At 44.4% G+C, this 19,953-nt stretch overlaps 1 protein-coding gene and 1 long non-coding RNA gene across 2 annotated transcripts in view; one reads left to right on the top strand and one right to left on the bottom strand.

The window, feature by feature from the left end:
- Nucleotides 1-9,051, top strand: part of HMGA2 (high mobility group AT-hook 2) — a 119,945-nt gene extending 110,894 nt beyond the window's left edge. The window contains exon 6 of the mRNA XM_084759881.1: nucleotides 5,953-9,051. Coding sequence (XP_084616007.1) covers nucleotides 5,953-5,997 — 45 coding nt within the window. The 3' untranslated portion in view covers nucleotides 5,998-9,051. The remainder of the gene's footprint in view (nucleotides 1-5,952) is intronic.
- Nucleotides 259-6,064, bottom strand: LOC311585095. The gene is made up of 3 exons (XR_014775097.1): nucleotides 5,934-6,064; nucleotides 3,934-4,063; nucleotides 259-503 (listed from the first exon to the last, which is right to left on the bottom strand). It is a non-coding gene; the product is annotated as an uncharacterized lncRNA (long non-coding RNA).
- Nucleotides 9,052-19,953: the final 10,902 nt, after the last annotated feature.

Raw genomic sequence — 19,953 nt, 5'->3', positions numbered from 1 at the left:
ATTATTATTAACCAAAAGAACTTTTTTCCCCTCAAGCTCTTGTTTTTAGCTCTGCCCTCTGAGAAAGCTCTGCTAGGCTGTCTGTGCCTTGTTTTTTAAGTTCTCATCTTAATGCATTGAATCAACATTAGAGGTGGCCCCTTATATATAATACAGACATTTTGCTTATCCAAAGGAAAGCAGTATTTTTTGTTTTGTTTTGTTTTGATTCTATTGACATTACACCACTCAGTGCCTGTTGTCCAGTTGAAAGCTTTCCCTGAGCTATTAAATTTCCCATCAAGACGACTGAATACTGTTCAGTTCCAGAAAGACTTGAGACCGAGCATTCCACTTCAGAATAGATTTTTTACCTGCAGCCATCTTCTGTGTGTGGGGTACAGCAGGCAGGGGGATCTCAGGAAACCTCTGTTGTCATGTGGTACTTGCCCTCTTTCAAAATGTTGAATGTTTTCACAGAAACTTCCAGGGCAGCTTTGAAGGATGTTTAGATTGCAGACAACCTAAACATTGTTTGGAGCAGACTGAGAGATTTCGTTTTGGGGAACAAGCAAGTTGATGAATTAGAGCTGGCATGTCCCTTCTCAAAGAAGGCATTTTTACTGGGCACTTTAAGTCTAGACACACAAAGGAAGGAAGGAGAGAGAGAAGAGAGCATTCTCACTCCAATGCTCACCTTTTACATGGTACCTTGGCTAAAATGCAGTAAATAGTTCATAATAAATCAGATTTACAGTCACCGTCGGCTCACTCGGGTGCCTGTGACTTACGCCCCTAAGTCATAAAGGGCACTGATTGATTTATTTCCCTGCTTAGATTCTTCCAAGCTGGTAAAACATTTTGTGGGCCTATAAATGTTTGGTACCAAGTGGCAAACACGAAGGATCCCATCAAAGACTTCCTTGAGTATCGGTGTTTACTTGAATAGGAAATACTTTTTTGTCTTCACCTCTGACCCCTGGCATGGCAAAGGTCAAGGGAAAAGGAGTGAGCAAAGTTGAAACCCATGTTTAGCCGAGCTCGAGGGCATGGAAGCACAGAGGAAGCCAAGGGCAGAGGAAGCACAGAAAAATGATCACCAAGCACCATCAACCCTCAACAGAGCGGTGATTCACTTAGCTGACAGTCCTAATACAGGAGGCATAGCAAGGTAAGGCCAGCTGCTCCCAGGCCAGGATAGGTGACAGAGATAATGTAGTCCCTAAGGGAAGTGAAAGGGTGTCACTTAACAGGGGCAATTTCCAAAACTCCAAAAGTCAAATTCAGTGTTTCTAGACTTGACAGGTTTGCGGTAATAATGTTGTTGTTGTTGTTGTTTTTGAATTCAGCTTCTTAGCTACGTGAGTTAGCCTAGGCATGAAAAAGCAACAACGTCTTCCTGGTCACATCGCAGAGAGTCATTCCTTTGCACTTTGATATAAGTTGGGCCAAATCTAAGTATTTATCACATACCTAACTTATCTTCCACCCTCGTCAACCCACATTAAATATAGAATAAATAATAATGAGCATTCAATTATGGATGGCCTTTGTGAGCAAGTCCTCCATGACAGAACAGGCTATCAGACAGGGAAGGGTTGCTGCACCCTCAAACATCTGCTGAATAGTTACTTATTCATCTGCTATAACTATTGATATTTATAGTATCAGAACTGAGGAAGAGGGCTCAGTAGCTAATGTGCTCAGCACGCAAATGCCATGACCAGAGTTCAGATCCCCAGAACTCATGTAAATGCCCAGTGGGCACTAGCCTGCTGGTGATCCCAGCCTCTGAGGGCAAGGATTATTACAGAGTCTTCCAAGTAGCAGGTTAACAATTAGCTATCTCAACCAATACACATGTATACTTTTGCACATATGTGTATGCACAGATATATACCCAACATGCATGCAAACATACACACACACACACACACACACACACACACACACACACACCATATTCCACAATCACACATAAGCAAAAATGAAATGGAAAGAGGAAAAACTCAAGATAATGAAAAATATTGGTACAATTGTCATTAACATTCAGGCAATGTTCAGTTGCCTGCCAATGAATAGAGCAGCCAACCAGAGTTTTATACAAAGCAAATGATGGGAAAGAAAGGTTTGTCCTGGCTTGTGCTATCAATAAGCAAGCCTATGTTCCATCCATTGGGCAGACTTCGCCTGCACCACATTTTAAAATTGCTTTGCATTAAAACAGGAACATGGGTGATTGGAGGAGTTTTTCCTGGGTGCTTCTTTCACACACAAACCCTCTTGGTGCATCTTCAGTTATTTTTCACACACACACAAGGTTCCTGTCCTAAGAACGGAAAATTTGGCTGACCCCACGGTCCTCAGAAAGTATAGCTCCCGAAGTTCATAAGTAGCTTGTATGTGAAATGATTTCTCTATGTGAAAAAAATGTGAGTTCCAGCTCAAGATTAAAAGAGAGAGAGAGAGAGAGAGAGAGAGAGAGAGAGAGAGAGAGAGAGAGAGAAAGAGAGAGAGAGAGAGACTTTCCATGAGAGAACTACGTGAAGATGAACATTCGTGCATTTTGTGCCTGGCCCATGGAGCAGGCCTGTGATTCCATGAGAGTGAAGTGGGCTTGCCTGGGCTACAGACAAGCCTAGGCAACTTAGCAAGGTCTTGCCTGAAAATAAAAAGTGAAAAGGGGGAACACAGCACAGGGTCCTAGGTTCAATACCTAGCACCGCAGCCATTGTTTTTTAAAGAACCTGGGACATCTTTTTCTCTTCTTGATAGAGCATTAGTAAACAACCGTCTTTGTTTTTTTCTTCTGAAGACTCTACTCTTCCCAGGTATAGAAGCCAACACAGAATGGATGACTAGGTAAATAGCATTCTACACCCACACCTAACAGGATGTTTAGCCATGTGCCTGACATGCTTCTCTCCCAGAGCTACACAATGCAACAAGATGGATATTGTCCTTGCTCGTCTCCCACAATGAACATAAGGCACAGCACACAGCCATGTCTGCTATGTTCCTAAAGATGGGTAACTGCGGCGGCTGATGGGAGTTTCCCTGTCGTGGAGGTGGAATGGCCTCATGGGACAGCAAAGACAGCTGTTTATCCCAGAAACCCCATGTTTCTCTCTGTTCTTTGCACACCACGAGAGCCCTGGGTTAAATTTAGTGAGATCATAGAACTAGAATCAGTTTCCCAACTGTACCCTACAGGACTTTTTTTTTCTTCTTCTTTTAGTTGTTTTCACTGTGGGATTAGGGTGGGGGAGGAAGGAGGGGCCGGCCACCTATAGAGCAAAACTCCAGGTCACTTATAGAGAGGTGCAAACTGAGTCTGGTGTGGTTGGGAAGTGCCATGCCACCCGCCCTGCCAGTACCCCCCTCTTGGCCAAGCTTGGCCTTGTTTTGGAGGGAGGCCAGCCAAGGCTAGGCCAAGAAATAAGCTCCCCACTAACTAAGCCTTTGAGAACTCCGCCGTGCTGCATGGATGACAGCCACATGGCCAGCCAACGTTTAGTGGAGTAAGGCTTCCCACCCGAGCTCCTCGCTAAGTTCCCAGTGCTAACTGATAGTTGCCAGCGAAGAATTTCAAGGTCAGCGGAAAGATACATAAATAAAGCTACTCCCCATGTTGTGTTAAGAACTGCTAAGTAAAAGAAACAAGGGACCGTCTTTGGGGGCCCGAGTTGTGTCTAAGGGGTTTGACAATCAGGATTTCCAGGCGCTCACATCAAAACAAGGCTCGGGGGAACGTTTTGAAAAGCAGGTCCCAAGGTCTCTGTAAGTTCATGGCCTGAGAAATCCTATTTCCTTCCCAGTCTTCAAGTATCTGGGCTTCCAGAAAAAAAAAAAAAAAAGACTATCAAGCTAATAGAAATAGAAATCATAGTTCTGTCCAGGAGGTTTTCCAGCCTATTAAATCTGCTCACTGTGAGGGGATGGGGCAACACGTACCTTCCCGCTCCTCTGCTGTGGTCTCCTTCAGAAGAGCACCCCAAAGCGAGTCCACACCTCATGTCATAATGAGAAGTGAGTCCTTCAGGAGGGGGCAAAGAGGGTAACTGCCAAACCGTGTAGTGACTTTCTGGAATTTAAACATTAAGTGAAAAGACAGGGTCAGAGGGCGGCCGATCCTCAGCTTGTCTCTCTTTCGTCTGCCCACGCCTTTGATCACGCTACAGCCTCCTTTCTGACCAGGACTCCACAGAGAAATCACAGGGTCATGGCCCGTTGCCTCGTCAAGATGTGAAGGCCACGGTGTGGCGGGCCGGGGAGGGGAAGGGAAGGGAGGGTAGCTTCATGCGTCCCACATTTCCCACAAAACCAAAAGCAGACTAAACAAAACCGATGTGAACTCCTGTTACTTGATGCTGCCGTGATTCTGGTTTTTAAGCCGTAATCCACTCATTTGTATGTGTGTTTACTCCCAGTATTGACGGCTCTCTCGGTCTTTAGGGGTGGGGAGAGAGTGTTTGAAACCTTCTGCGAAGGACTTATAGAAAAGGGGTGTGTGTGTGTGTGTGTGTGTGTGTGTGTGTGTGCACGCGCGGGCTCTCACAGGAGAGCAGGCAGCAGCCTCCCCTTTGCTACTCTTGCAAAGAAATGTCACACGTGGTAACATTTAGAAGGCCCCTTCACAGCTGAAGTGTTTCAGACTCTAATGAATGGAAGTTGAGTTGTGGGGTACAGGCAGGCTGGAAGGCAGGCTTTGCTGAGCGGTGTGCTGTAAGTGACCTGGGAAAGGAAGAGAGGTATAAATTGTGTCAGTTAGCCACCCAGACAAAATGAAGCCATGTGGAAAATCAGATCTATTAAAGGACGAAGGCTGTTTTAAGCTGGCCGTTCTTAAAGGGGCTCCACCGGCTGCCGGAGCAAATGTTTACCTCTCTCCCAGATCTGTTGCACATGCTGTCTCTGGAGTCGGGCAGCAGCATTTGATAAAAATCATCCTCCCGCTAATGACACTTTTTATCGGAAATGTTTATTGTCTCGGCTTTACCACCCATGTCCTGAAAGGTATTGCAGGTCTGTTAAATAAGCAAAAGCTAAGGAAAAAAAAAAAAACTTTGTAGCTCACACCAGCTTGCAGGAACCCCAACAAATTCCAGAGCCATAAGGAATGAGGGGGGAGGGGGAGTTAGATTTATGTGGAGCGGAGGCCCTGAAAAAACATATATATTAGTTTTCTCTGCTTGGCTGGCCCACCATTGAATGTTTGCCTGATGCTGATGGATTTAGTATTGAGACTGAGCAGTTATGTCAAACTTCGCTCATTGTTTCAAAATGTGCTTTAATAAATGGAAGAATAAGGAAACAGCTCTCCGAAACAGTGCACCCACAGTGTGGCTCTGCCGTTGTCTCTGCGGCGGGGTTCACACCAGTCCAATTTGACCCAAACCTGCCCCTGCTTGCCTTGTAACCTTGTCACGTGACTTGTCCGGGAGCCAAGCTTTTTTAGCTATGAAAATTCATCTAGCAAACACCAAAAACAGCATCAGCCACCATTGCAAGCATCTGGGTTTTACTCTTCCTTAGCACTGTTTTTAAGACCAGTCGTGCCAGTTTTTAAAGCTGATGACTGGCGTGCTGTCTGGGAAAATAAATCTCTTTCTTGGTGGGTGTAGCTTCCAAGGATCCCACAGTCAGTCTCGGAACTGCAAACAATTGAATTTGCTGACCAGCAACCATGATGCCTTAAGTCAACAGCGACTAAAGGGAGCCCTGGGAAAAGACAACCCCTTGATTCCTCAATGGCCCGGTTCAGGAGCCTGGAAATGGAGGGCAGGCTGTTGTCATTGCCATCTTCTGGTTAAGCCAGCTCAGCTTGTGCCTGGTGGAGGCGGGGTGGACAGGCCCTAGCTGGTGCGGGAGCGGTGCGGGAGTGGTGAAAGCGCGGGGGTGGGGGGTTGGGAGGGGAGTGGCAAGCGCTGGTTCCAGAACAAGACCTAACCCACCTGCCCTGGTATGTTGCAGGAAACTGAAGAGACATCGTCGCAAGAGTCCGCCGAGGAGGATTAGGGCGTGCCGACATTCGATTTCTACCTCAGCATCAGTTGGATCTTTCGAAGGGAGAAGACACTGCAGTGACCACTTTCTCTACTGCCACGGTCTTTCCACTTTCTGCGGGGTGGGGCAGGGGAGGGACTGGGCGAGGGGCAGGGGCGGGGGCGGGGCGGGAGAAATCACATAACCTTGAGAAGGACTATATTATTAATCACTTTCTTTGTAATCCCTTCACGGTCCCAGGTTTAGTGAAAAACTGCTGTAAACACGGGGGACACAGTTTTAACAATGCAACTTTTAATGACTGTTTTCTTTTTCCTTAACCTACTAATAGTTCGTGGATCTGATAAGGAAGGGTGGGGTGGTTGAGGAAAAACCCTGTGGTGCCCTTAATCAGTCACTACATTGCAAACCCTGACCCGGCACCCTGGTGACCCGGGGCATTCGTATAAGAAAAGCATTGTATGTGACTCCCGGCCCACATAGATGCCACTCCACCCTGGTCATATAGTAAATCTTCTACTTAGGACACCAAAGATAAGGACTAGACACTACTTTCCTTTGTGTATAATCTTGTAGACACTTACTTGATGATTTTTTTTTCTTTTTAATTCTAAATGAAACAAAATGCTGGTGTGTCTTTTCATACAGCTAGCAAACCAGAATAGGTTACATTCATTTTTTTTTTTTCAAAAAGGGAAGTAAGCAAATAATAAGTGTTGACTCCTCTGTGTATGGCTTCACACACAGCAGCAGGAGTGATAACCCCGCAAGCTCTCTTTCCTACACAGCCGAAAGCCACTTAGCAACAAATGATACTTGTCCACCTCAAAGCAGCCAAGATAACTAGACAAATAAAATTATCCTTTTTGTTTTTTTTTTTAATTTAATGAAAAGGTACAATACCTGATTAACTCACCCAAGCGATGAGGTGGGAGGAGCGAAATATAAATTTCTTTTGCTATATAGTTAAAGGACAATATTTTTTAAAAAGAAGGAAAAAAAAAAAAGCTCCCGCTCGCTCTCTCTCCCTCTCTCCTCTTTTCCCTCCCCTTTTCTTTTTATCTCCTGCCTCTCTCTCTCTCTGTCTCTCCCTTGCCTCTCTCCTCTCTCCTCTCTCTGTTCTCTGTATTACCAGTTTCCGTGAAAGACCGCTGTAACATTTACCTCAAATGAAGACTGTGTGTTACTTCAAGTAATACATTTCGTTTTGACATAAGATGGCTGGCCGAGGTGCATTATCTTGATTCGGTCTGCCATCTCTGCATTCAAGCTGCACTTTTAGCCAGAGATGCAATAACCCCACTACTCACCACTACCTCTGAACGCTACAGTGACTTCCCAGTCCTGCACTCGTGCGTGACAACGCTGCTAGACACAAACCCTGCAAGAGACAAACACTTCCTGGGTAGGCATCTCTACCATTCACGGTTCTCTGTCACTCTTGTCAAAGAAGTACCCTTACTCTGTCTCAGCGTGGCTATGCATGTTTCTTTTTTTTTTTATTTTAATTTTTAAAATTGTAGAGATGCTTGTCCCAGCTTCCCGGCTAGATTGCTACATTAATTTGAAACAGTTTTTTTTTTTTTAACCAAGTCGCTCCTAGGTTCTTAAGGATAATTTTCTTCAGTGACATTACATTGTATCACACCACACACACACACACACACACACACACACATCTGTAGTGTTCAAATATTACTCTCCAAGTCTGTACCTCAAATGAATTGTTGAAAGAAACTTAATTGCCTTGCAAGGACCTACCTCCAGACTTCAAAAGGAACGGACTTGTAGCCTGCAGCATTCTTGGATTTTTTTTCCTCCAGTGTTTGAAATAGTTCAAACGTCACCTATCCCTCATCAAAACTATTTTTGTAAAAGACACTTGATAGAAAAAAATCACATTTTTACATACTTTTGCAAAAATAAATGAATAAATCCAGCCAACCTTCAAGGAGACTTGAAATTTTGTAGGTGAGCTACAACCAGCTCAGCTTTTTGCCTAATGCAATCAGAAAGGAAAAAAAAAAAAATAGGTTTTTAAAAGATTAGTTGCCTATAAGAATGTGCTTGACAGATATTTTCATGTATTTTACACAATGTGATTTTTGTAAAATGTCTCAAGCAGATTTATTTTGAGCGCTTCTTGTGTAGAGTGTTTGTGCCTTTCTCTCCTAATGAGTGTGCTGACTTTTTCCACGGTGTTAATCCACTGGGCCAGGAGGTAGTTTCTCATAGTGGCTTGTGTCAGTATGAATTTTAATACTGAAGCCAAATGAAACAACAAACAAACAAACAAACAAACAAAAACCCATCTCTCTTCCAGCCGTTTTAGGGAGGCCATTTCAAAGGCCACATTACCTCTCTGAAACTGGCCACTCACACACTGCTGTGAGTCATCAAAGGAGCTATGGAGAGAATTAAAACTCAACGTGACTGTTAACTGCACATTAAATAAGCAAATAAACAGTGGCTCATAAAAATCAAATTCCCATTCTGTATCTTCAGATGGGCCTTTTAGAAACCTCATTGGCTGGCTCATAAAAACTGAAGCAGTTTCTCATGTTGGCCAGACTCGGCACACCGAGTGATTTCCATCTCCAATGAAGCTTATTCTTTATTTCCTGTATGTTGTACAATCAAAACACACTGCTACCTCTTAAGTCCCAGTATACCTCATTTTTCATACTGAAGAAAAAGAAAAGAAAAAAAAAAGGCTTGTGTCCAATGGAACAGTGAGAACATCATAAAATTTTATATATATAGTTTATTTTTGTGGGAGATAAATTTTATAAGACTGTTTTTTACTGTTGTTGGTCACAGCTAAGTAAGACTGGACATCTGACTTCTCTACCATTTCTGCAAGTTAGCTACGCTTGCAGGAGAAACGTATCAAGGTGGTTAGCTGCAGCCGACATTCTCCCCGTTCCTTTGCGCGTCCTCTGACTTTATCCTCTGTTCCTTGTGTAGAGTCGCTGTCTGTGCTTGTACTTTGACAGCTTGCTTGTGGCAATGCTCCTCTAGTGGATTATCACTGTCTGCACAATAAACATAACAGCCTCTGTGGTCCCCGTGTGTGTGTCCAGATTCCTATTCTTTGTCACAATTCCATCGAGTGAATAATAAAGTTTGGTCGAAACAGGGCACAATGGGAGAGGTTCACAGGCCATCTGGTCTACCCTGAAATGTGCACACGCTGTCTTGGAGCGTGATTCGAAGTGAAGTTCTCTTACACCACCTCATGCCTAAACTTACCTCGACTGATCTGACCTCGAATTCCACAAAAACCAGCTGGGAAGGCGTGTAAAGGAAGAATAGCTGTAGTTTAAAACCACCCAGTCTCCCATGCTTCTCTCACCTAAAATCTCGAAGGATCCAGAGGGTCCTAGAAACCTACAAGAAGAACATTATGATGCGCGGATCTGGGTCCAGGGGTCCTGCTCAAACTATGGCACCAGCCAAGGACAATACATGCAGTAAACTTCAAACCCCTACCCAGATCTAGCCAATGGACAGGACATTCTCCATCGTTGAGTGGAGAGTGGGATTTGACTTTCATGCGAACTCTGGTGCTCCATATTTGACCACGTCCCCTTGATGGGGAGGCCTGGTGGCACTCAGATGAAGGATAGCAGGTTACCAAGAAGAGACCTGATACCCTATGAACATATACAGGGAGAGGAGTAGGGGGAAAGGGGGAAGGAGGGAGGAATGGGAAGATACAAGGGATGGGCTAACAATTGAGATGTAATATGAATAAATTAATACAAAAATAAAAATTATAATAAAAATAATAAATAAAATAAAACCATCCAGTCTTAGGACTAGTGCCTATAGCACTTGTGTAAAGAAACGGACAGCGTGGGGCCAGGGAAGAGGCTCAGTTGGTAACGTGTCGGCTTCCCACGCACAAGGAGTTTGGATTCCCCCCAAGCACACATGGAGCTTTGAGCTGGAAAGACTCCGTGAAAGCACTTGCTGCTTTTGCAGAGGACCTGGAGTCAGTTTGCAGAACCCACATGGTAGCTCAGCTGTAACTCCAGTTCTAGGGACCCAGGGCTGTTTTCTGGCCTTCTCTGGCGCCAGGGATGCACGTGATGCACGTACCTGTAGGCAGGAAAACACCCCCACGTGTAAACTTTTACACTTGCGCATGCCTGTAAACTCAGCCGTAGAAAAGCGGGAGCACAGAGATAGGCCAATCTCTTAAAGCTCATTGGTCAGCCAGCCAGTCCGGATGAGTGAGCTTCAGGGTCACTGAGAGACCCCCGTCTCGAGGAAACAATGTGGAGGGGCTGGGGAGATGGCTTGGAGGTTAGCAGGACTGGCTGGCTTCTCCTTCAGAGGTCGGTGCTATTTCCAGCCCCCATGTGGCAGCTCACCGTCCTCCCATCACTCCAGTTCCAAGGGATCTGACGCCATTTTCTGACCTCCTTGTGCACCAGGCATGCAAGCAGTGCACAGATATGTACGCAGACAAAACATCCACATATAGAAAATAATTTATAAGCATTAAATAAAAATAAGTAAATAAATATATAATAATACGATGAAGAGTAATAAAGGAAAGACTCCTGACATCCATTTGAGTTCTCTATATGCGTGTACATGTGCATACGTATTTTCACCCATGTGGACACATCGCACGCTCACTTGTACAATGTGATATGCGTACCATACCGACTCCCACTCACACCAAATAATAATGATAATAATGATGATAATAGTAAGATAAAAATAGGAACTAGCCAGCCCAGTTTTCTCTGAAGTAACACTTAGAGAAACCCGCAGAGGGTTAATGACATAAATAAGAAACAAAAGTCACTCAAAGAAAGAATAAGCAGGCTACCAAGATGAGACTTGGTACCTGATGACCATATAGTGGGGGAGGTCTTAGACCTAGGGGAGGGGAATAGGGTGAAAGCGGGAGGGAGGGAGGAATGGGAGGATACAAGTGATGGGATAACAATTGAGTTGTAATCTGAATAAATTAATAAAATTTAAAAAAAAGAAACAGAAGTCACAAAAGTTCTCCACAATAGTTTTGTAACTCTAAAAAAAAAAAAAAGACAAAACAAACAAACAAACCAAAACAATAAAAAAAAACCACTAGCAGATCAGCTGAATCTGAATGATTCCACTAAAGTCAAGGCCATCTCTACGTTTCAATCCCAGCACCTCTGGTTGGTGCTACAGTCATAGTTGCTAACTTCATTTAGCTCCTTCAAAGGGAAGTTTGTTTCAAAGGATGTACCCCATCTCAGATAGTGGGAATTATTTTTCAATCAGACATATTCCTTCATTCACTGATTCATTCTCACAGCCGGGTGTGCCCAGTTGTGATAGGGCCTCAGAGCAAAAGGTATTGTTTCAAAATACTGCATAATTGGAGCATTGTGTAGATGTAGAAATAGTTACAAAACAGACCACATGTGAAAAGAGTCAGGAAAACTGTGCTGGGAAGAAGGTGTGAGAATTCAGAGGGAAGCCATTCTTCCTAGAGTGATCGCTTACCTCAATCATTAGTTCAGCCCCAAGGCAGGGAGTCTGGCCAAGCCCATTTAACACAATCCATATTTAATCTCCTTATTTTTGCTACGACAGCATATAACGAGCAGTTACTTCTTTTAAAACAAATGGAGAGGAGATCATTGGCTTGAAATGAGAGACTTTCAAAGAATACATGACGTCCGGATCCGGATAAATGCATGATTAAGATAAATGTTTATATTCCATGGGTTTGGCTCACTAGATCTCTCAAATGGGTGTCTTTTAATTGAAAAAATTACATTTGCCCAATGAAAACACGTTTAAGGCAGTTATATGCAAGTTATGAGCAAGACAAAGTGAACTTATCCTTGAGTAAGTGCTTTTGAGATCCAAGAAGTCTGGCCTCAAAATGAGGAAGGAGCTCTTTCAGTCAAGATCATTCTAATATGTATTATGCAGGTAGACGATGACCATAGTCAAGGCAGAGGTTACACCTCTGGTCTCAGCTTAGCTGACAGTAAATCTTGCAGTCGGCTATAGACGTGAGCCTCTACGGTCAAGACCTTACCCAGCCTAAGCCAGCCATGCATCTGTTGTTCTGCTATTATTCCAGCAGTCAGTAATGGCCTCTGAGAAAACGTCTCATGTCAGTGAGCCCTGCCATTCTGTATCCAGTTGACAATAGTTGCAATCTTGTTTTATTCCTTTGAGCCTGACTCAACACACTGATGAGTGTCCTCCACCTACCCATTGGTCACAATTGAGCCTTTGTCTTACTTACACCAGCCTTCCCAGGCCCCAGCTCATGCCTCTAAATTTAGCCAAGCCTGGGGCTGAGTTCTTGCGACTATCCATCCACCCTCCCTTTCCCCCTCATCTGATGACCGATTTTCCGCACTCATGTTTTGTCTGTCCCATGGCTGCATTGACATATATTCTTGGAAACATAAAATAGCAAGTCTCAACAATAGTGAACCAACCAGCAGACCCCAGGTCATTGAGGCAGCTACCTCCATGATAGAAAACTGCCGTGGGATGAGAAGGGTACATAGAGAGATCCAGTTGTGGCTGCCACCCCTGAGGACCCAGAGAGATGGGAGGAAACTGGAGCCCTTTACATACCGAGGCTTTTTCTAAATTCCGTGTGACCTCAGCTCCCATCCATCTAGATGGCATCCATGAGCAAGTTCTGTTTCTCTGCTGACCTGGCAGGTCGGGTCTTGGAGGAGTCTGACTGAAGTTGAGTTGTTGTTAAGTGTCCTGGTGCCAAGTCATGCTCTGAACAAGGAAAAATGAAATGCACACGCTTCAATCCTTCTCAAGAAAAGGAGACACGATTTGCTTAAGAGACAGAGGCAGGTGGAGCTCTGAGTTCGAGGCCGGCCAGGTCTATAGTGTGAGTGAGTCCAGGACAGCCAGGGTTATACAGGGAAACCCTGTCTCAAAACAAAAGGTGACGACAGAAGCCTAAAGGCATTGGTCAAATCACCTCCCTACAGCATAGGATGCCAAATGTTTGTCTTGAAAATTAGATAAGCCAATGCAAGAAAAATGCTTCTAAGAATTTGGTGTTAAGTATTAGCCAGCATTCACGTTCCTAGTTCCTATGTAGGTTAACCTTTCCCCCCTTCTGTCATTATTGACCTTGGTACATAGAGACATCCAAAGATAATGATCAGAAACTATAAGGTTTTCAAACACCATGTAGCTTGAGCACCGCAAGGATGTGCACACTCTTCCCCCCCCCATACGGTTTGTACTTATGATCTCACTGGAATTGGATACTACAAAAAGTCAACCCCTGAAAAATCAGCAAAACACCAGCCAACTCCCCTACCATGATAACTATTAGGATCCGGGATGCAGAGGAGGCTTACTCTCTGCCATCCAATACAAGCTGTCCTCAGCTTTGACAGCTTCAACCTCCTGACTTTGGTTTTGCTTGATCATCATCATCATCATCATCATCATCATCATCATCCCATTTCAGGATAGAGGTTCTTGATGGTCCCCTCCTCCTGGCTAATGTCATTTAACTCCTGTTAGCCTTGAGATTCCAGCTTCCAGCTGGAGCCCACCTACCTAATGCGGCTTAATCAGCTGATCTTACTTAGCCAGGCTCTGCCCTTTGTTGGCATTCTTTAGGCCACCTAATTGGCCTGTCCTGTCCAGTCCTCATTCACCAAACTTAGCCTGTCTGGGGTTACCAAACAGATGCTGAGGACCCTGGACCCCTTCATAAGGAATAATCGAATGCTTATGCAAGCAGGGAAGAGAAAACAAATGTGACTGAGAAGGCAAGTGTCTCTTCTATTTTTTCTTTTTTAATGGTCAAACTTGGGATGGGATTGGGGGCTACCTTCCTATCTTCACTCACACTACCACATACCTCTATACAGTTCCTGGGCAAACTCAGTAGTCAGCCTTTCCTTGAGTGCACATCTCAAGTTTAACTTATCCTCTGGGCTGAAATTCAAGTTTTCAAAGTTGGCTTCTCGGGAAACCAGTTAAAGAAGAGCTTCCTTAATCTACAAACACATCATGAGCGCACAGAGAGAGAGGGAGAGGGAGAGGGAGAGGGAGAGGGAGAGGGAGAGGGAGAGAGAGAGAGAGAGAGAGAGAGAGAGAGAGAGAGAGAGAGAGAGAGGAGGGAGAGAGAGAGAGAAGGGAGGGGGAGAGAGAGAGAGAAGGGAGCAAGGGAGGGAGAGATGGAGGGAGGGAGGGAAGGGGGGAAGGGAGGGAGAGAGAGAGAGAGAGAGAGAGAGAGAGAGAGAGAGAGAGAGAGACCACCCCCTAGTGTTATCAAATGGAAAAGGATAGCCCATTGAGGAAGCAGCCCTAAGCACAAGAAAGACATCCTCAACCAGGTGATCTGATTGCAGTAAGGAGGCTGGCTGCAGGAGTCACGGTGTTCTCCAGAGTTCAGGGTCTTACACCTTCACCCCCAGCTTAGTCCCCAAATCCACAGACTCAACACAGTTCCCTGTGGCCTTGTCTCTTAAATCAGGCACCAGGCAGGCTGATGTACGGCTATTATTTATGACAACGGGATGCACTCAGCCATAGAGCCATTATGTTTAGCTGACTCTCTGGCCAATTTGTCACGAAAAATAAAACCTGCAATTCAACCAGCTAATGAAAATGTGCTGCCTAGCCAAAATTCCCAGGATCGACGGTACTGAACAGTCAACTGATGTAGTACTTGCAGCTTCAAGACCCTCAAAACCTTTGAAAACGTCCCTGCTTCATTTTCAACTTAATTGCCACTGCAACAAAGCAGGCCCCCATCACCTCCGTTTCTTCTGTCTCCTGGCTCCTCCTCCCCTTAATTCTTTCTCAGCTCACAGTAGACTCTTCTTCCCATGGCTACTGGTGCAGGTGAAATTTGGTCTTTCTTTTTTTATGGCCCAGATGGCCCAACTGTTCTGATTTCCTCTTCCTTTTTGAACTTTATTTTTGACTCTTCGTTTTTGACTGTTATTCCAGGCTCCAAAGAAACAGGAAAATGTGTGACGACTTCCCTCACTCATCTGTCAAGGGACGACAGAGGCATTTGGCACAAGTTGCGCTGAAAGCATTTTGCTTTCTCCTTTCATGGGGCGATAACACTACATGGCACATTCTTGTTTTGCGTAGGAAGTCATTGAGGAAGATGCTCAGGTCCCGTGGGAAGAGAGACACATGCCCAGCCCCCTTGCTTTACTTTCCCTCTAACGTCTGGAGTTAGGTCAATATTTTTAGCTCGTTAGCCCTTTTTTTGGGGGGGGTGGCAAATGATCAATCTTTTCACTTGTCTTGATGTGTTCTTGTTAGACACATGATACAGGTACATGTTTAAAGATGGCAGTGTGACATTTTAGTGTGCATACATAATAAATGATCAGGCCAAGTAATTGAGAGAGTTATCTTGTCACACATATATCAGATTTGTGTGTGTGTGTGTGTGTGTGTGTGTGTGTGTGTGTGTGTGTGTGTGTGTTGAGAACATTGAAAATCCTCTCTACTATTTGGAAATATTCTGAGTAATTTTTGACAATGATAGTTACCCTACACTTGATATGTACATCCTACACAATTACAGCGGTCCTTAATTGTCCCCTGTCCATCCTTTTAGAGCTCCACATATGCCTTTTCCAGACTCCAATCTGTTTTACTCTTTTCTCCCTTTGAGAATAACTTTTCGTATCATTCCGTAGGCAAGAGCACGTGACATTTGTCTTTCTGTATCTAGGCTTACTTCAATCAGAACCCTTCAGCACCTTCCTTCCAGGTAACTGCAAATGACTGAATTTCCCACTTTCCATGTGGCTGAATAATATTCCGTTGTATATATTTGATGTATTTTGTTTCTGCAGTGGACACCTAGCTTCATTCTATACCTTGGCTATTAGGAATAATGCTGCAATAACAAGAATGCCATGGCTAGTGTCTCTTGGAAACTGGATCTCAGTTTTTAATAAGTTTTAAAAAGTACCCACAGTGGGCCAACTGGCTCCTAAGGTAGCCTATTGCAAATGTGTTGAGGAATGTCATTCTTTTTTGTAGGTGCTGCATTTATTTACATCCTCAGCAGTTGATGACCTAGCAATTGTAAAGCACAAATGCCTGGTTGTTTGGGATCCCTTTTCACAGATAATCAGTAAGTGAGAACTGAAGTGGAACTGTACTATTGTGACAATGACTTTCATCCGTTTGTTTGCTCATTCAGCAAAGATTTGATGAGCATCTGCTACATACGAGGCACAGAACCACATTTTAGCAGTAAGAAAACTGGGTCTAACAGAACGGCCATCTAACAGTAATTCCACAAAATAAAAAACGGAAACAGGAAAGGGAGAGGCACCACTCACTGTATGTTGTCCAGGCCAGGAAGTTGTTCCTCTGACCACACAGAGGAGAATTTCTCTGTGCTAGCTAGTTTTGTGTCAGTCCAACACAGACTGGAGTCACTTCGGAAGAGGGAACCTCAGTTGAGCAAATGCTCCCACCAGACTGGGCTGTAGGCAAATCTATGATGCATTTTCTTGATTAATGATTGATATGGGAAGAAGCAAGATCACTGTGGGTGGTGCCGTACTTGGATTGCTGGTCCTTTACGTTATAAGAAAGCAAACTGAGCAAGCCTTAGCGAGCAAGCCAGTAAGCAGCACCCCTCCATGGCCTCTGCATCAGTTCCTGCCTCCAGGTTCCTGCCCTGTTTGAGTTCCTTCCCTGATGTCCTTTGATGATGGTCTGTGTTGTATTAGTATAGATGTAATAAGCCCTTTCCTTACAAGGTTGCTTTTGGTCAAGGTGTTTTAATCTCAGCTGTAGAAACTCTAAGACAAATGTCCAAGAAGGATGGTAGCCCAGAGAACAAGGAAATGAATACTGTTCAAGAAGAAAATGCCCCCCCTAACCAAAACTAGGTGAGTCTACGCTGTCACTCAGCATGCTGTCGACACTGGTGAAAACAGGCAAGCTAAGAGTATTGCCAGGAGGAGGAACACGCAGAGTGAGTATATGAAGCACGCAGAGCCAAGAATACATCCTGAATGGGTGAAGAAAAATCAGGAAAGGATGGCAAAGCAAAGGATACCTGGGTTCAGTGGAAACCCCAGCCTGCTTCACCCAGAGGAGCAGGCATTGTGTGGGAAGGAGCTGGAGATGCTAGAGCCATTCCCTGTAAACTCATAGCCAGCAGATGTAGAAAATGAAAGACTTCTAGACCATTTGAAAAATATAGTCCAGTCTAGCCTTTGTGTCCACGGAAAATGAAACAGTAAACAAGTGGCAGTGGCTGCACCTGTGTGAGATGACATACCAGCATGGTGTGCCAGGAGCTGAGGACAGTTGCAGAATGCAGAATATCCATATAGACATTGTGGTTTTCTAGAAGGGAGGGCACATCTCACTGAAGCATGAAAGATAGACTAGAGGTTAGACAAGCACAGAGAAAACAGGAAGGGAAGGCATCCCCCCAACAGATCTGTACTGTAAACAGCAGATGCTTTCAAACAAAAGACTTGTGCCAAGAAAATTCTTTTTAAACAAGCCATGTTATGTAAATCACACTGTAAGACTGACTGAGGACCGAGCCACCATGGCTATGGGCTCTGGTGCTCCTGAACAGCCACAACCGTTAGCTGGCCATGTTGTGGTAGCATATCCCGACACAGGTCTGGTGGAGTAGATCGGAGCCAGCTAACGTTCCAAGATGGTGTCAGAAGCTATGTCACCCATGACAAGCTCATTAATTTCCTGAATTGGAGGTCATTACACTCCAGATGAGCTGACAGGGAGAAAGATGAAAGAGAGGCAAACAGATGATACTGACAGATGTTTGCAAACGGAGTCGTGCACGATTTTCCTTTCGTTCTCTGTACTTGCTAGGGCAGCATGTCTTGATGACAGGACCAGTCTGCAATCCTACAGAATCCTACTCTTTCTCCTTCCATTGTGAGGATGCGGGCAAGCACAACATTCATATCTGTTATGAGAACTCGTGAGCAGAATGTATTCAGTTGGGTTTATGTTATTGAATATTTGTATCTGGAGACTGAAGTTTTTCTTCTGCATAGGTTAAATACAGATGTTTCCAATCTATGCAAACTGACAGCAAATATGTAATATGTTCTTTAATAATCTATACATAGCTTAGCACAGTGCCTAGCATGTAATAAGTGCTCAATAAATGTTAGCTGTTATTGTTGTTGATATGACATATTTACAGTAAATACGTACAAAATGTTTTCAGAGTCATGCACAGTCTTTAAATCAACAATATACACATCTGGTGAAAAAGCAAATCATTTGCAAAAATCTTATAATGAAAAACAACAGTGGCTTGCCCCCTCCCACCCCTAAACTCCCATGCTGGTCTTCAGATGCATCTAAGAGCATTAACTTACCCACTGTCCCTTGCAGTGGCTGCCACCATAGTTCTAAATTATAGACCTAACCTGTTATCGCGTAGTACACCTGAATGACATCATTCATTGCTGACATCTACTCAGTTCCCTTGGGTCATTCACTCCACTAAGACTTTTGAACACGCACTGTGCTAAGCACGAGCAATGCTTTGGGACCATGTTCTCAGCTTTCCTGATGCTGCGACCCTTTAACATAGTCCCTTGTGTTGTGATGACCCCCACAACCATAAAATTACTTTTGTTGCTACATCATAGGTGTAATTTTGCTACTGTTATAAATCATCACATAAATATCTGTGTTTTCTGATGGTCTTAGTTCACCCTTGTGAAAGCATCATTTGACTTGCTGTGCCACCCCCCAACACACACACATACACACACACACACACACACACACACACACACACACACACACACAAAGAGTTTGCAACCCATAGGTTGAGAACCACTGAATTAGAGATTGGTTCTATATTAGATGTCTATATATAGCAGTATAAGGACGGCTTGTCAGTCCTCAGCAGTCAAGAGTTGTCATTTGGATGGGAAAGCAGGCAATACAGACCCTAAAAAGATGCCAAAAAAGAAATAGAGGAGCGAGACAGAGATGGGGCAAAAGAAATCCAAGTGTGGCCTGAGAACTGATGCTCTAGGGCAACACTGGGGAAGAGACTGGTACTGGACCATACCTGCAAGAAGCTCACCTTCCAGTAGGGAGAGTGAACCACAAAGACCTACAGCACACAGCAAGTCAAATCTGACACACTCAGTGAGAAACTGAGTGGTGTGGGACACACACACACACACACAGGGAGACACAGACAGACACACACACAGGGAGACACACACACAGACATATACACATAGACACACACACAGACACACACACACAGACACACATGCACAAACACATACACAGACACACCCGTAGACACATACAGACAGAGAGACACGGACAGACAGACACACAGATGCACACACACAGAGACACAGACAGACAGACAGACACACAGACAGACACACACACACAAAGAGACACACAGAAAGAGACAGAGAGGACATGATAGACACTGAAAACAAAAAACAAAACAAAACAACAACAAAAAAAAAAAACCTCCCAAAGAAGAGCTATACTTCAGATGACTTGGGAAGAAAGATGGCACTTGAGCAGCCTCTAAACTTGAAATTTCTCTTTTGTTGTTTCTTTACCTTGGCTGTCTCAGATCTGTCTTTCTGAATTCCCTGTGGGTCAGACAGTGATCCTGGTGGTTTAATCCTCTTGAGCTTGGATTTTCTTCTGTGTGTTGTTGGTTTGGTTGGTGGGTTGATTTTTGAGTCAGGATTTCTCTGTGTAGCCCTGGCTGCCCTGGAACTCACTCACTAGATCAGGCTGGCCTTGAACTCACTCACTAGATCTACCTGCTCCTCTCTTCCAGGTGCTGGGCTTGAAGGCATGTGCCACCACTGCTTGGCTTCTCTGTGTTGCCCTACCTTATCTTATCATGCCATTCTCTGGGAGGTTCTCTTGATTTGTCTCTGCTTTATAACTCTCATGGAACAGGCGTGTGGACGT

Source organism: Acomys minous (genome assembly GCF_964271855.1).
Source record: "Acomys minous genome assembly, chromosome: 15".
NCBI lineage: Eukaryota > Metazoa > Chordata > Mammalia > Rodentia > Muridae > Acomys > Acomys minous.
Note: the sequence above shows the minus strand (reverse complement) of the source record. Positions and strands in the feature narration are given on the sequence as shown.